This window comes from Typopeltis vanoorti, chromosome 25 (genome assembly GCF_054136105.1).
Source record: "Typopeltis vanoorti isolate ZY-2024b chromosome 25, IOZ_Tvanoo_1.0, whole genome shotgun sequence".
Lineage (NCBI taxonomy): Eukaryota > Metazoa > Arthropoda > Arachnida > Uropygi > Thelyphonidae > Typopeltis > Typopeltis vanoorti.
The window spans coordinates 26202747-26220611 of NC_143573.1; the positions used below are offsets into that span (position 1 = coordinate 26202747).

Below are 17865 nucleotides of genomic sequence, written 5' to 3' on the forward strand. Positions count from 1 at the left end.
GAATGTGTTAGATGAAGAAATGAGGGAACTCGAAGAAAATAAGATGGTGATTGTCGGAGGAGACTTGAACGGACACATAGGGAGACAGAATAGAGACTGTGAAAGGGTGCATGGTGGCCACAGAGTGGGAATGATGAACCAGGAAGGAGAGAGGGTTGTGGAATTTGCAGTAGCGTTTGATCTGGAAATTGTGAACTCTTTTCTCTACAAGAGGGAAGAACATTTGATAACATTTAGGAGTGGTAACAACAGTTCACAAATTGACTACATTTTGACTAGAAGTCAACATCTTAAGGTTGTGACAAATTGCAAAGTAATTCAAACAGATCAAGTAGCATAGCAACACCGACTGCTGTGTGCAGACTTTAAAATAAGATCGAAGATAAGAACTTCTGGATGCCATGGGATGAAGACAATTAAGTGGTTTTGCTTAAAAGAGGAGAGTGTGAGGAATCATTTTAGGGAGAGGGTGTTAGAGAGGATTTCGGATGGACTGGAAAGTATACAAGATTGGTGGAAACATAATTCAAAAGTAATCCTGAGCTGTGCAATCGAGGTGCTTGGTGAGACATCTGGAAAGATTAGAGAGCAGAAGGAGGGTTGGTGGTGAAATATACATTATTATTATAATGTACAAGTGGCAGTGACAGCTAAGAGGAAGGCAAAGCAGAAGTGGGATGAGTAAAGAGTGGAAGAGGACAGAGAGAGAAAGCAAGAAGCCAAGAGAGTTGTGGCACAGGCGAAGGCCATGGCATATCAAGATCTGTATGATCAATTAGAAACAAAGGAAGAACAGAGAAAAATTTATCAACTAGCGAAATGTAGAAATAAAGCAGCAAAGGACATCTTACATGTGAGGCAGATCAAAGACGCTGAAGTAAGAGTATTATGGAAGGATGTGGACATAAGAAACAGATGGAAAATATACTTTGAGGGACTTTTGAATGAGGAAAATGCAAGGACTCACAGAGAAGATGGTGCAGAACATCAGTAGAGTGGAAGTGATGGAGGCCATGAAGAGGATGAGGAATGGAAAATCAGTGGGCCCCCGACAGAATTCCAGTGGAGGCATGGAAGGCACTGGGGGAAGAGGGAATTGACCTGCTGTGGGACCTGTTCATGAAAGTTTGCCAACAGGAAAATATACCCGAGGAATGAAGGGAGAGTACTCTTGTCCCCATCTACAAGGGTAAAGGGGATGTACAAGACTGTAAAAATTACAAGAGGAATAAAGTTGATGTCCCACACAATGAAAATCCTAGAAGAGGTTCTTGATGGTAGATTGAGGAAGGAGGTGGAGATTGCAAAGGAACAATTTGGCTTCATGCCTGGCAGATCAACAACAGATGCTGTCTTTGGGTTACGGCAGATGATGGAAAAGTATCGAGAGAAACAAAGGGAGCTACATCTGGCATTTATTGATCTGGAGAAAGCATATGATAGAGTACCAAGGCAAGAAGTCTGGAGGTGTCTGAGGGAGAAGAAGGTTCCGGAGAAATATGTCAGGTTGGTGCGGGAAATGTACAGAAATGTGAAGACAAGTGTTCGGACCTGTCTGGGACAGACAGACAGAAAGTTTTCAAGTAACAGTTGGCTTGCATCAAGGGTCAGCATTAAGTCCGTTTCTGTTTAATATAATGATGGAGGTGGTAACAGAGGAGGTGAGAGAAGATGCGTCTTGGACAATGTTGTATGCAGAGTCAAGAGAAGAAGTGGCAGCTAAACTGGAAAGATGGAGGAAAGTACTGGAAGAGAGAGGTATGAGACTGAGCAGAAGTAAGACAGAGTATATATGTTGCACAGTGGGCGGCGGACAGGAGACAGACCTGGAAGGAAATGTCATCAGGAAGGTGAGAGACTTTAGATACTTAGGTTCAACAGTGGAAGAAGATGGAGGAGCTGAGAAGTAAGTGGGATGCAGGATACAAGCGGGTTGGAGGAACTGGAGGGAGATGGCTGGAGTGTTATGCGATAAGAGGGTGCCAATCAATCTGAAAGGCAAAATCTATAGGACAGTAGTGAGGTCAGCTATGACATATGCTATAGAAACTGTGGCCCTGAGGAAAAATAACATCAGCAGGATGGAAGTAGCAAAGATGAGAATGCTTAGGTGGATGTGCAGTGTGACCAGAAAGGATTGTCTGAGAAATGACTATGTCGGGGGGGGGCAGTGAAAGTTACGAACTTATGAGTGAAAATACAGGAGGCAAGGTTGAAATGGTTTGGTCATGTGATCAGGAGGGAGGACGAATGTGTGGGGAGAAGGGTCATGCAGATGGATGTGCAAGGAAAGCGGAAGCGTGGGCGGCCAAAGAAGAGATGGAGGGAGCTGGTAGAAGAGGACTTGAGGATGAAGAACTTGGATGTGGTGACAGCCCAAGACAGGAAGATGTGGAGGAGACTCATTATCAGCAGTAATCCCACTTAAGTAGGAGAAGCTGCAGAAGAAGAAGAATTAAAGAGTTTAATCAGCTGTTTGATGACAGGGCTTCCTCCCAGTTTTAAGAAGTCTACCATAATTCCAGCTTCTCCTGGGCCCTTTCCATTCTTCATTTCCCACAGTGCCATTTGCACTTCACCTTGTAAGATCTCAGAGGCACAGTATTCTTCCTCACTTGAGTTATCTATAGTTGATTCTTGGATGTCTCAGTCCTTGTCTTCATAGAGTTCAGTATAAAATTCCTGAATTCTTTTGATTATTGCATCTTTATTTTTTTTTTATAAGTTCACCATTTTTCCTTCTTACAGCAGCTATTTCCTTTGTTCCAACCGATAATGTTCGTCTTAGGACTTTCATATTACTATTGTTTCTTTAATTTTCCTAGTACTCTATGATCTAATTTCATGTTTCATCCTTTTGCATAGTTTTACAAATTTCTGAATATTTTATTTTATTGGTATAATTCAAATCTCTTTTCATATTCTCTTCTTTTCTTCATCAGATCTAAGGTTTTCTGTCTTAGTTTTTCCTCTCTTTGGTGATTTTTTTACATCTCCTATTTCTAGTGCATTCAAGAGAGATTCTGTTAAGATTTCATTAGCATCACTGATGGTAGTAGCTGTGTTTAACTTTCTTAGTTCATATTTGAGTGATTCTCCATAAGAGCTGCACTAAATTGGACTTTTTTCTTATGAGCTTATTCTGTTCCCATTTTTTGTTGATCCGTACTTTTGCCCTTACTAGTCTGTGGTAACTTCCTGTATTGAATCTATTAGGCACTTCAGTATTATTTATTATATATCTTTTGTTGGAGAGGGCGAAGTCTATTTCATTATAGGTTTGTCCATTTGGGCTTCTCCAAGTCCATTTTCAGTTGATTTTCTTCTTGAAAAAGCTGTTCATAATAAAGAGGTTATTTTCTTCTGAGAATTCAATAAGTCTATCTACAATTTCATTCCTCTGTCCAAATCCAAATTTACCGATGGAGTTCAGATGGTCATCTCTGCTTCCAATCTTTGCATTAAAGTCGTCAATTATAATTATGTAGAATTCTTTAGAATTATTTAATGTGGATTCAAATGTTTCATAGAAATCTATCCCTTCATCTGGATGGTCCATGGTTGAAGCATATTTGTATAATTTTCAGTTGGTATCTTTTATTTATGAAGAGACTTAGTTCAGCTATTCTTGATGTTATTTTATTAACAAACAGGACATTGCTCTTGAGTGTTTTATTTATTAGGAATCACATACCACCAGTTGAGTTTCTTTCACATTCACAGTGGTAGAGTAGATGTCCATCTTTTAATTGCATGAGAGTTTCTTCTTTCCTTCTTACCTTTGATAAGCCCACAAAGTCCCATTTTATATGATCCAATTCCTTCATCAGTTCTTCCAATCTATCAACATCCCGTAGAGATCTTCAGTTATATGTTCCTACTAATATCCTTCTGTCATTGTGCATTGTAGGTAGTGGAGACTGTAGCATATTTTTCGACCTACACCCTCTGCCTAAGTCCAGAACACATCCCTTTTTATGCTGGGCGATGGATGAGCCAGTATGTAATTTTCCTACTTGGTTCATCATTTACATTGTCCTCATGTGGTGGTGGTGTGTGTGTGTGTGGTATTTGGCATTATAGCACCACGCTGGCCAGACAGGTTGGTGCCTCACAATAATGCATAAGATGAAATGACAGCAAAATAGGAAAGATTCACCCCTAGCCCTCGAATACTCTAATAGCATTGGGGGAAGGAGTGAGAAGAGAAGAAAGAAGCAAGGAAGGAAGAGGAGGGACCAGTCTACAGATAATCTAATGGATATATATTACATGAAGTAAGGCATTGTCCAGCATCAGGTACCTCGGGTTTGCCATGCCCATACTCACTAAAGTGAGCCCCTGAAGCAATTGTTTGATTGTGGTTCTGTAATTCTGTACTGGAGGATTTCCTTCAATTACAAGAAATGAAGCTAGAAATTTGGGGATAATTGTAGATAGAGTGAAGTTTAGAGGGCATATTACTTATGCGACCAACGTAGCTCACAGGATTACTTAGCACATGTGTGTGTTCTTCAGTAACTAACAAGTACAAATAAGCATGTTATCACTCTGCTTTATAAGGTCTCGATACAGTCACATCTGGATTACAGTGCTCAAGTTCGGTCACTTAGGTTGTTTCTTGGGAATGAGGAAGTGGTAGAAAGGATCTGGCGAGTGCCCAAGATGGTGAATGGTCTATAGAATACTACCTATGATACTGGAGGGTTTGTGTGTTGCAAAAGTTGATAGAAAAGAGAAGGGATATGATAGAAACATCTAAGTTTAAATAATCCTTGGAAATTGAGTAAGAGCGTGAGGACTAGATTTTTCACCTTGGAGAGTGGTGAATGAGCAGAATGGATTGCTAGTCTGCTGCGAGTGGTTTTGTCTGTCAGTGAGTTCCAGGAGAGTATGACAGATAGTGTGGATAGTCTGGGTCTCCTATAACAAGTTTTTGGACTCCAAGCAGCAATAATAATAATAGCGGTAGAATTCATGCTAGTTATTGCTGATTAACAGGTAGGCCTCTAGACAGTGGAGAATATAACTATTGAATATGAAATGTTAATGTGACTTAATATGAAACATTGTGTTTTAAGAAATTTTCATACTGCAGTAAGACAGATTCAGTTTGTGATATTATGCATGCATATATATATAGCTACCTTTTGGAAACAGCAAGTATCTTTATAGTTGTTTTAGCTTAGGAATTGATATATAATCAATTATAAAGTAATAATAACTTAATTACAAATAGTTTGAAGTTTGTCTTTGGTTTTAACATAATTTAAATAACATTCTTCTTATTTCACACACATATGGTATTTAAGCATAATTAATTATGATGTGATCTTCACTCAAAGAGTCAAAGTATTTGGCTGAATTACTGTTTCAGCATTCAAGCATCAATTACCTAAAAATCAGTTAGCAACATCTAGTACAAAATCTGTGGCTTATTGTATCTATATTAGTATCCATGTTGATAGTGCATGGGAGGCGGTTCGGAAGTGTTCGCAGGAGGCAATGGCTGACTGTATACCTAGAGTCTGAATAATAAATCAAGTAGGGATTAAATGGATGAATAACACCATTAAGCTTGAGCTGCAAAAAAATAAACAACTGTGGAGGGAATTTAAGGAGAAAGGTGACCTGCAGGCACATGAACAGTATAAAGCCCAGGCCAGAAGGGTAACAAGTGTGGTAAGAAAAGCAAAAGCGGATTATGAAAGAACTTTAGTCATGCAGGCTAAAGAGAATCCCAAACAGTTTTTTCGATATGTTGCAAGTACAAGAAAAAATGTATACAACAGATTGATTTTAAAGAATGCTGATGGTAGGGAGGTAACCGAATCAGTTGATATAGTAGAATTACTGAGTGAGCACTTTGCAAGGGTATATCATCCAGGTGGTGACATTGCAGAAATGGAAGAACCAACAGCTTATACGGGAATTGTGGGGAATGAAGTGGAGGTGAATAGTCTATTACAAAACCTCAATGTCAATTCATCTGCGGGATTGGATGATATATGAGCTCGTGTCATACGAGAAGCGACTAAAGAATTGTCAGTGCCTCTGAACTACTGTTTAATTTATTCATTAACGATATAGGAAAGGATCTGAGAGGAACTGTGCATCTGTTTGCGGATGATGCAAAGTTGGGTAGAGCAATAGTGAATGCACAGGATGTCAAAATTTTGCAGGATGATTTGGATAGTTTGGAGGACTGGGCTAAGGAGAATGGATGTCAATTTAATGTGGAAAAATGTAAGGTTTTGCATTTTGGGGTGAAAAGATTAGCAGCAGTATATCACATTGGTGGAACTGTACTCCAGGAGATTGACGAGGCCAGGGCTTTGGGAGTGTTGGTGGATAAGGAGTTGAAGTTTAGGGGACACATCGCAAAAGTGGCAAAATCAGCTCATCAAATCACTTGGTTGCTGAAAAACACTTTAACGAGCAGAGACAAACAGGTTATTGTTCCTCTGTATCGAGCCTTGATAAGATCCCATCTTGACTACTGTGCCCAGATATGGGCACCAGGGTTTCTTCTTGATGGGGAGGAGGTGGAGAGGATCCAGAGACAAGTGATCAAGATAATAGCAGGTTGTAGATTTGTGGTTTGCAGAAATTGGTTGATAGGCAGAAAAGGGGTGATATGATTGAGACATTCAAATTACTGAAGGGTTTCTATAAGATTAATTCAGAAGATATTTTTGAGAATAGGACTCGTAGTGGGAGGACTAGGGTCTATATATGGAAGCTTAGTAAGAGTGTGGTTAGCAAGGGTGTTAGAGCTAGGTTTTTTACTTGGAGAGTGGTAAATGACTGGAATAAGCTGCTAGATTCTGTTGTGGGTGCCATGACTGTAAATGAGTTCAAGGTGAAGTATGATAGATACTGTGTAAATGTTGAATAGTTGTTCTTGACATGATGTTGGGCCTCCCTCAATGAGTCTAAGGACTCCTTGGAGCTACCAGTAATAATAATAATAGTTTGTTAATTACTGGAAAAAAAAACACATAAAAAAGTAATTCGCTTTAATAAATTAATTACTAGTTTTATACAATCTGACAGTGTTGTTCGAAACTAGTATTTAAAGTGCTTTACTTTTTTTATGTGGTTTTTGCAAGTAATTAACAAAACAGTATATATAGTAAACTAGATCTCCTGGTGTGTCATAATTATGAAACATTTTACTTACTAAAAGATCAACTCCACCTCTTCCTCTGTTGTTAAATACAACACATCTAAAAAAAAAGAAAAGGTGTTTAACCACAAGTTGAAAGAATACTAATGTAAAGATAACCAAAAAATTAACTTTGATAAATATAATAACCTAATGAAAAAAAATGACCCTGATCAAGAGAATGAAAGCTGCATTATTCTTATATTAAAATATAAAAAGAGTTTACAGTTTCATCTTGCTTATAATATAAAAGATATGGAGAAATTACAGTTCTGGTGCAAGACAAATTAAATTATGGCAATTCCCAAATAACATAAGTTTTGCATACTGACAATTACACATGCCTGAAAAATTCGAGTCATGAAAAGTTGTCTGGAAACTATTAACTGTTTCCGATTTATTTTTGACCAATGATTTCAAATATCTCTTCCATTTTTCTCTATCATGTAAGGATTTTTCACAAAATGGATCTCAATATTACAGTAAAACAGCTTTAAAACACATTATATTAAGTAAAATAACAGTATTTAAAATTTTCCATAAACATTTTTGGAATGAAAGTATTGGAAAAAAAAAATTTAATTAAAGTAATTAAAGATTAATCTTTAGTGCATACTTTATATTTCGTCATGGTGTCTTTTTCCTTCTAAGCTTCTTTTTGAACTTTTTCTGTGAAATTCTTTTCCCGGGTCGTCTTTGTGCAACACCCAGCAATAGTCCGCCATCATGTTGAAATTCTACCTGCCCTGATATCTTCTTTCCATCTCCTTGATGTCTTGGTGGAATCGCTCTCCTTGCTCTTCACTGACAGTTCCCAGATTCCCAAGAAAGTAGTCTAAATGAGATGAGAAAGTGCACTTTTAAGCTCATGCAGCATCCCATATCCTTGAATTTCTGTAGCATGTCTTCCACAATCATTTTATAGTTGGAGTCCTTGTGATTTCCTAAAAATTTGTTCACCACCTCTTTCAAAGCTTTCCATGCTTCTTTTTCAAGTTGCCATTTTTTCTTCAAACAGTTTATCCTTCATAAGTTTCCTGATGTCCGGACCGATAAAAATATCTTCTTTCAATTTTGCTGTAGATAATCACGGAAATTTTGCACAGATGTATTTAAAACACTCTCCTTCTTTTGAAAAAGCATTGACAAATTGCTTCATCAATCCCAGCTTTATGTGAAGTGAGGGAAAAAGGATTTTTTCCCAAGCAACCAAAGTTTCGTGTAACACATTTTTACTTCCAGGTTCTAATGCGACTCTTTCTGGCCATTCCTTCTTGATTCAATGTTGCTCTCGATCTCGGCTGTCCCACTCACACTCGAAAATGTTTAGTGAATTTTTGCAACCTCTTGAAGCCATTACAAACACCACTTAAAATACAGTTAAACGAATTTTAATGAATGACATCAACACTATTACACAACACTATGTAAAAACATTAAAAAAACCGCAACACATTAAATTAAATCTTCATACTAACTTAGAAAATATGCCACCTTTCAAAAATATGATAACCTTAGTAGTCAACGACTAAAGTTCAACTAAAGAATCACACAAGAAAATGTGTCTGTGACAACAGGAAAGTCATCTGTTATCTCAGCGAATCAGATTCAAAGTAGCCACCTGAATTTTTATGCACTTCAAAAAAAAAAGCACTTATACAACTAATTAGCTGTAAATAAAGGAGAATGAAAATAAATACCAATGCGCTGAATTTAAATCCATACTACTAATAAAAATGATAAAATTAGTGGGTGATGGAATTTTTTTTACTATTTTATATGAACTCAGCACCTAAAAATCAATTATTACTTCTCAGACAACTTTTCCATTGCAGGCTTGTGTTATCAGTGTACATAAAAAAAGAAGTGTAATACCATACTTTAAATCAGAGCATAGTGAATTATATGTCACACTACCTACCCCAAATGACCTTAAATAACTAGTCAAGGTTAATTTAACTTAAAACCAAGTGAAAAACTTTGCAACAACTATCTCTGATCCAGAGTATTTTAATAATAAGTCATATGGAAACATATGACTTCTGCATTACTTCAACCTCGGCATCTCTTCTGGGTCTGGTTCCTACTGATGGTAGTTTTGCTTTCAGGGGAGTAGAGAGATTTTGCTTGGAGACTGGTTTTTAACTACTGAGTGGAGCCACTGCTGAATTTCCTGCTGGAGTGATGAGTTTAGTAGTCATTCTTCAGGGTCACTCAGTGAGATTTAGAATGACCTTGTAGATTACTTAGTTTTTGGAGAGATATCCCTCCACTTTAACATATCTCAAAAAAGGTCTTAAAATTCTCAATTTAAGCATACAGCTTCAAAAAATCCATTAAATGTTGCAGACCAATCACACATCTGCAGACTTTCTCTGGTACTACCTGGGTTTCATCTTCCTCTGCTTGGAGTAAATGATTATAAAGGTCCAAAAGCTAAGAGATTGTTCCTCAATATTACAACATCCTGTGCTTAACTCTAAGATTGCTATAACATTCTGGCATTGACATTCTTTCTATTAATAAAAGTAAAATTTGGTATAAAAAACTTTTTAACCTCTTTCACCACAAACTTCCACAGTTGGGTACTGACAACACTTTGTTTCATAACTTACTGAAGTTCTAAGGATACCCTAATAGCCTCCTATTAGGATATCCTTAGAACTTCAGTTCTTGGATCTTACTTGGAGAATTGCATATGAAAATGCATATGGTCACCTTGGAAATCTAATCTGACATCTGTTACTGATTGAAAACAGTAGAACATGCATTCTACAGCTGTCTTCTTGCCCTGTGTATTTGGAACAGATTATGTAATGTGTTGTTCTTTTTTTGCAATACACACCACCTGTGGGCAACGGGAAGAGAATTTTGATTTTTATAATTAATGAATTAAAATACCTTATGGAAGGTTAGGAAGAACAGTGGATTTGAAAACCAGCAATATGACACACAAATGTTTTACAAAATTGTATTGTGGAAATTTTATTGTTCAGTCAGACGATTTTTATATTTAGAAAGAAGCATTCTAGGAGATATTAACTTTCTGGCTAGTTGGTGCAGACAACCCACGTTATGCCATATTCACCAAGGAGAGATAAAATTCTGTCTATTTTTTATTATGAGAGGTTTTTTTTTAAATGGTTCCATCCTCTTAGTTCAATGTGATCTTATGTTAATTGCAGGGATGACTGGAGAGCAATCTCAGGCAGAGAAGGCCAACTCAAGACAGTTAACTCAGATAAGGCACCTGGGTATCAGTCATCTTTGCACTTTAGTTTCAATTGGTCTTTTGGTTGTTATTCTGCATGAGATTGTGTAAAAGGAAAACTGACAGCCTTTGGCTATATGATGATATAAAAGAGTCATTACCAAATCATAAACAAATTACCAAAACTGGTCTGGTAATGGCCATTTCCATAATGTCTAGAATTATACATGTCTGAAAGGATGTGCTTTGCATTATGGGATACTAAGGTAATTAATTTGAAGTAGCTAGCCTCCAAATATAAGTAGCCTAGTAGTGAATATTTCTTCCCACAGAACCACTGTTTGTTTACACTTGGATAAAAGATTAAATAAGAATATCAATTCTTTCCAAGTTTAATTTATATTAGTATTATCATTACTAGAGATCTCCAAGGACTAATCGAGAGAGAGGCCTACATCACCCATACTAGCTGTGATACCTATTCTTGGATTTAACACTACCTGCACTCGCCACTTCCAAAAGGCAATCCATTCCAAGCACACACATTATATGAGAGAAAAATCTAGATCTTGCTCCTTTCTTGACTGCATTAATTCTCAACTTCCGTGGATACATCTCACCCTTTCCCTATCCTCCATAAAATGACAAATTCCATCTACTTTGACCCTTTCAGAGAAGTTTGTAGGTCTATCATATTATCCTTCTTTCTCCTCTTTGATCACAGTCTACACATTATTCATTCTCTCCTCATAATCTACATTCCACAGGTCCAATATCACTCTCCTAATAGTTTATAGTTCAATCCTATATCATCCAACTTATGCAATAGCCTTTCATACTGTATCCTGTCAAAAGCCTTTAAACCTAATTATGAGCTTAAACCAGAACCAAAAGCCTTAGCAAATTCCATAAGTATCACAGTGTATCCATTCTCATTGTATAATTATTATTATTATTAGTTGACACCTCCAGGGAGTCCAAAGACTCATTGAGGGAGGGCACCTACTCTACAACTCGCTGTCTCCACCACTTAATCCACCAACTACAATGAACCACACCCCGTGTGGTGACCAGGGTTAAAGAATCGTCCCAATGTAGCCCATGCATGTCGTAAAAGGTGACTAAAATGGGTACCCAGTACCCGGGGGTATAGCCGGGTTCCTTCTTGTAAGGTTGGGTGCAGGGCTAACAACCCTGTCCTGTAAAACCTCATTTGATAAGAAAGTCAAAAGAAAAATTAGCCAGACGGACTTCACGAGACAACAGAAAAAGGATTATGAATATTGGTTTGGAAGCTGGAATGTCTTGTGCCTGAACAGACCAGGAACATTGAAGAGAGTGTGCGAGGAACTACAGAGATATAGTGCGGATAACAGCATTGCAGGAGGTGAGAGGGAAGGAAGTGGCATATTTGATACCAGAACAAATATTATTTTTTACAGTGGAGGAGATCAAAAAGCCTTTGGCACCGCATTTTTGGTTAATAAAAAATGGAAACACTTGGTTCTTGATTTCAGACCAGTTAATGAATGACTTTGTGCACTGAGAATAAAGTTTAAGATATTCAATATTTCACTTATATGTGCACACACACACCAACTGAGGACCCTTGTGAAGAAGACAAGATGAATTTCTATGAATTATTGGAGAAGATACATGATCAGGCACCAAAACATGATGTAAAAATGGTTCTAGGAGACATGAATGACAAAATAGGAAAGGAAGAGACCTTCCGATCAACAATTGGAAGAGATAGTACACGAAGAAAGTAATGAAAACGGCATGAGACTAATTGATTTTGCAAGTAGCAAAAATATGATCATATGTACAACCTGTTTTCCACATAAAAAAGTACATAAAGTTACCTGGAGATCAGCAGATGGAATAACGGAAAATCAGATAGATCATGTGATGATTGATAGATGACATGCGACAGATATCATTGATGTAAGAAGTTTTAGAGGAGCGGATTGTGATACGGATCATTACTGGTTAAGAATTAAATATAAACAAAGGATAAAAATTAATAAAGTAGGTAGAGGAAAGAGAACACCAAGATATGACATCCAAAAATTAAAAGATGGAAAAATCAGACAAAAATATATTGAAAGATTGAGAGAAGAAATAAATGAAGAAGATGAGGATGAACATATAAATAATATGACTATAGATAAAAAATGGGAAGGGATCAAGAATAAAATTACTAAAGTGGCTTAAGAAGTCCTGGGATTCAGAAACAATGATAAAAGAAATGAATGGCATGATTTGGAATGCAGAAAATGTGTTGAAGACAGAAATACAGCTCGTCTAAAGATGCTTGGACGAAAAACTCAAGCAAATGAGAATGAATATAGAGAAAAATGAAAACAAGTCAAAAAGATGTGTAGAAGAAAGAAACGTGAATGGGAAAAGGCAAGGCTAAATGAAATTGAGATTTTGAAGAATACAGGACAAATTAAGAAAATGTATAATAAGATAAAGGAAATTAAAGGCAGATTTCAACCCAGAACAACTTTCTGCAGAGACCATGAGGGAAACTTGCTCAGTGGAAAGGAGAACATTTTGAGAAGGTGGGCAGAATATTTTGAAAATCTCCTTCAGGACAAAACAAGCTTGGAAAATAACGTTTCAGAAGAAGACGAGTTTAACGAACCCCTGGCAAGTATGGGAAAAGCTGAGACAGAGAAGCACCAGAATTAAACGAGGTGGAATTAGCCCTAAAGAGAATGAAAAATAATAAAGCACCTGGTGAAGATGGAATACCAGTTGAGCTATTAAAATACGGTGGGCAATCACTATTATCAAAATACATAAGAGCTTATCAGAGGTATGGGAAACTGAATCTATGCCTACTGAATGGGACACTGCTATTATCGTTCCTATACATAAGAAAAATGACAAGTCTCTGTGCCAAAATTATAGAGGAATATCACTGTTAGCAGTAATTTACAAAATATTTGCAAGGGTACTGGCAACTAGATTGGAACCCTTTATAGAAAAAATGCTGGGCAACTACCAATGTGGCTTTAGGTATAATAGATCAACGACAGACCAGATTTTTAGAGTATGAACAATAATGGAGAAATGCTACGAGTTCAATATCAATCTACACCATTTGTTTGTGAACGTTAAACAAGCCTATGATAACATCAACAGAGATAAGCTATTTAAAGTCACGAAGGAATTCCAAATTCCACCTAAACTGATAAGATTAGTTAAAATGACACTCAGAAATACCATGGGTAGAGTGCAAATACAGGGCGAACTCACACCCGAGTTCAGGATTACGACAAGGAGATCAACTATCAACAATGCTTTTCAACTTATGCCTTGAAAGGATAATACGAAATGTAATTATAAACAGAGGTGGAACTATTATGAATAGAAGTCTACAGCTTTTGGCTTTTGCAGATGATGTGGACTGTATTGCAAGGACTGAGAGAAGCCTTAGAGAAGGTTATAGACAAATGAGAGAGGAGGTAAAGAAAATGGGACTACAAACAAACGAAACTAGAACAAAATACTTAATTGTTGCCAGAGATATTGCAAATATCTCTGGCAGTTCAGATCAGCAGTTCAAATATTTGGGTTCAGTAATAACAGAAATTTCCAATGTCAGTTGAAATTACCTAGAATAGCTGCTGCAAACAGAACCTATTATAGTATTCAGCCACTATTAAAATCTAATTTGATTTCGATGAAAAGTAAAATCCAGCTATATAGTAATCCTCAAACCTGTGCTTTTGTACGGCTGCAAAACATGGACAATGATCCAGAGAGATCAAAACCGATTACAAATATGGGAATGAAAGGTATTATGAAAGATCTTTGGCCCAATTAATGAGAATGGACTTTGGAGAGTGAGGAATAACAAAGAAATAATGGAGAAATTCAATGAAGTGGATATTATTACTGAAATAAAGGTGAGAAGACTGAGATGGCTAGGACATGTTCAGTAAATGGGGGGATGATAGAGCCATAAAAAAGGTCTTCATGTCTGGACCAAGTGGATCTAGGCCCAGAGGATGACGAAAAAGGAGATGGCTTGACGATGAGGATGATTTAAAGAAAATGAGAGTAAAGAACTGGAAGAGCAAGGCACAGAATCGTGAAGAATGGAAGGCTATCCTGAGAAATGCCCAGGTCCTAAATAGACTATAATGCCAAGGAGTAGTAGTAGTACAATGAACCACAACTACACCAATGCTATCTACCGCACACCACCACCACCAGTATTTTCATAGACAATCACAAACATCCATGCCCATGGCGAGATTTGAACCCACAGTTTTTTGGGTGGAGAGCAGATACGCTAGCCACTCAGAGCAATTATTTGATTCCCTTAGTAAACCCATGTTGGTCATGACAATGTATAGATTCTCTGTAAACACTAATTTCTGTATGTAAGCTCTAACTTTTCCAAAATCTTCATCACCACCCTTGTGCAATGGGGTTATCATACATTCTTTCTACTCCTATGGAATCTTCCCTGTTTTGAGACTCAACTGTCTGGTCAAAGGCACACCTAGTTCACTGAACACTTAGCATTTGTGCTGATATCTCAAAAGTCCCTATTTCTGAATTCAGTTTATGCAATAGCTCTTGCACCTCCTTCTCGTATACACCGGAATTTCTTCATCTAGTAAATGGATAGCATTGAGCTCAATGTTGCATATACCAAGTTGACAGCGCTTAGGAAAATATGCACTCATTTAGTTGACACTCAATACCATCTGCATCCAGCAGAGTTCTTCTTTCTCATTCATTCTCTCTTACTTGCAGCACATCGTTAGACTTCAATAATTTAGTTTAATCCTTTATTCAAGTGTAAGTAAACAAAGTTTGTGCCTGAAGTATCTTCAGGACTGAGGCAACTCATGATAAAGGTGGACCAAGCTCTCATCATTCCTTGTCTCAGTATCTTCCATAATGCAAAGCACATTTCCTTGCAGACATGTATAATACTATGCATTAAGCATTAAGGGAAGGGCCACTACCCAAATCGGTTTCGACCTTTATTGAATGTTCAAGTACAGGTCAAATGGCAAAAACTCAGCATTGTTCCCCTCAGTAACAGGCTCACCCTGCCACTGAGAAGAACTCTCAGCGTTGGCCCCACCACCGAGCAGAGCCGCTCGTTTGCTCATATGTCATCTAAGGGGTAACAGCAGCAGTCGTGCCTCAGTTAACTTCATGGGCTACAGCATTGCCATTCATTATCCCCCCCCCACACACACACACCCCTCCAAGATCTGGGTGACAGCAACAGCAGTCTCAGTTAAAACTTCATGGGCTACTGCATTGCCAATCATCACCTAAACTTCCAACCAGTTTCGACCTTTATCGAGGTTTCGTCATGGGAGCCAGACCCAGAAGTCATATTTACCTATACGAGTTGCCAAAAGGTGTACTAGCATATTATTAAATTACTATGGATTTAGAGAAAGATGTTGGAAGTTTTTCTTCCACTTGGTTAGAATATAATAAATTTAGTTGAATCCATTATCCAAGTGTAAGAAACAAAGTTTGTGCCTGAAGTATCTTCAGGACTGAGGCAACTCGTCGTAAAGGTGGACCAAGCTCTCATCACTCCTTGTTTCAGTATCACCCATAATGCAAAACACTGCCTAGACCGGTTTCGACCTTTATTGAGGTCTCATCAGTGGGAGCCAGACCCAGAAGTGGTGATACTAAGGCAGAAGCAATGGAGAAGTCATATTTACCTATACGAGGTAAATTTGCTTCATACTTGCCTCAAATATGAGTCATATTTGCCTCAGTCCTGAAGTATCTTCAGGACTGAGGTATAAATGAAGTGATGGTTTTAACACTCTTACTCTCCACTTTCATTTCTTCAAGCAATGCTTTCATATCCTCTCTCATATTATATTTATTGCCAGTTAAATCATTTGTACCTACAAGAACTATGATTTCTTTTACTTTTCTTTTCTGTTTTTTAATTGCATGTTATATTTCTGATTTTTGTTCTAGCAAAACTTGAAGTAATAACACAGTTCTCAATCACATTTTATGAGCAAATTGCTATACCAAATACTATCCTTTTTATGTTCAACTTTACTTATTAGATTAGATTGATATTATTTAATATCTTATCTGCTTTAGTGCACTGTTGTTTCATATTTTGCTGCTTGTAACTCCTATGCCATTCATTACCTTTTTATATTCTTTTAAATATTACTTTAAATATCTCTTTATATTCTTTTAAATATTACTTTAAATACTCCTTTAAATATTTCTCAATTTTTTGTAATTTCCACATTGACTATTATGTGTTTTAATCTTGATATTTTCGAAGTTAATTCATCTTTAATATCCAGATCTCTCTCTTTAGTGGGGCAAACCTTCTTCTCAATTTTAGTGTATCTTAGTGTTTCGTTTTGTTGCTGTCTATCCTTGTAAGTTTTTGGTGCCATTTCACTGCACTAATTAATACTGCAATACCTTAAAAAAACGTTTATGAAATAAACCAATAATATTTATATTTTTTTATGTTGAGCTCATATACATGAGAAGTTGGTTGATCAACCTTGGGAAATACAGTCATCTCTCAACTTACGTCCGGGTTCCGTTCCATTTGGCAGGACGTAAGTCGATACATTAAATCAATTGAGTTATAGGGGTTAGGGACTTAACTGTAATAAGTATACTGTTATTTTAATTTTTAAACCTTAGTATAAAACTGTACTGTGTGTTACTGCCACTATAAAACAGGAGAATAATCACCCAAACTTCCTCCACAATCACATCTTCATTACTTTCCCTGTGTGAACGATCACACTGTGGCTCAGCCTGTGTAACTTTTTTTTTTTTTTTTTGATGAAAATGTCCAATGTGCTTTGCTTATTCCTCTTCTTCTTTTCATCATAAATTTGTTCATAGCAAGCAAACCATATGTACTTTCATTTCTATTACTAAGTAGCGTTCGACATTGGGGTCCATGTCTTCAGCCATTTTGAGAACATCGCTAACTGCAAAGAATATTTCTGCAAGAACCTTCACTGTAAATTGTTTAACTACCTCTTCCTGTTTCTCTTTTCCCTCTTCTGCAACAGTTGTTGCTCTGGTCCAACCAATTCTTCATTGGCCAACTCTTCAGGACAACTTTCTATGAATTGAATTATGTCATCATCATTCACTTCGAGATTCAGATTGTTTGCTAGGCCCACTATTACAAACTTCCAAAATCATGCACAAACCTTTTTAATGTCTTTTTCGATATGCCACTCATACATTGAGAGGTCACTTCGTCCCAAGCCACAGCAATATTTTTAATAGAATGATAAATATTGAATGTTTTCCAAAATTGCATGAGAGTCTGGTCATTTCCTTCAATAGCAGAAATGGCTTGTGAAAATAAGTTCTCTGTAGATGATAAGCCTTAAACACTGCAAAAACTCCCTGATCCATCGATTGGATCAATGAAGTAGTGTTTGGAGGGATAAAAATGACCTTGAACTTGGTGAAG

General features: G+C 37.1%; 1 protein-coding gene across 1 annotated transcript in view; it reads right to left on the reverse strand.

The window, feature by feature from the left end:
* Hydr1 (abhydrolase domain containing Hydr1) overlaps nt 1-17865 on the reverse strand; it is a 186748-nt gene that overhangs the window by 79305 nt on the left and 89578 nt on the right. The window contains exon 5 of the mRNA XM_090414569.1: nt 7184-7229. Coding sequence (XP_090270695.1) covers nt 7184-7229 — 46 coding nt within the window. The remainder of the gene's footprint in view (nt 1-7183; nt 7230-17865) is intronic.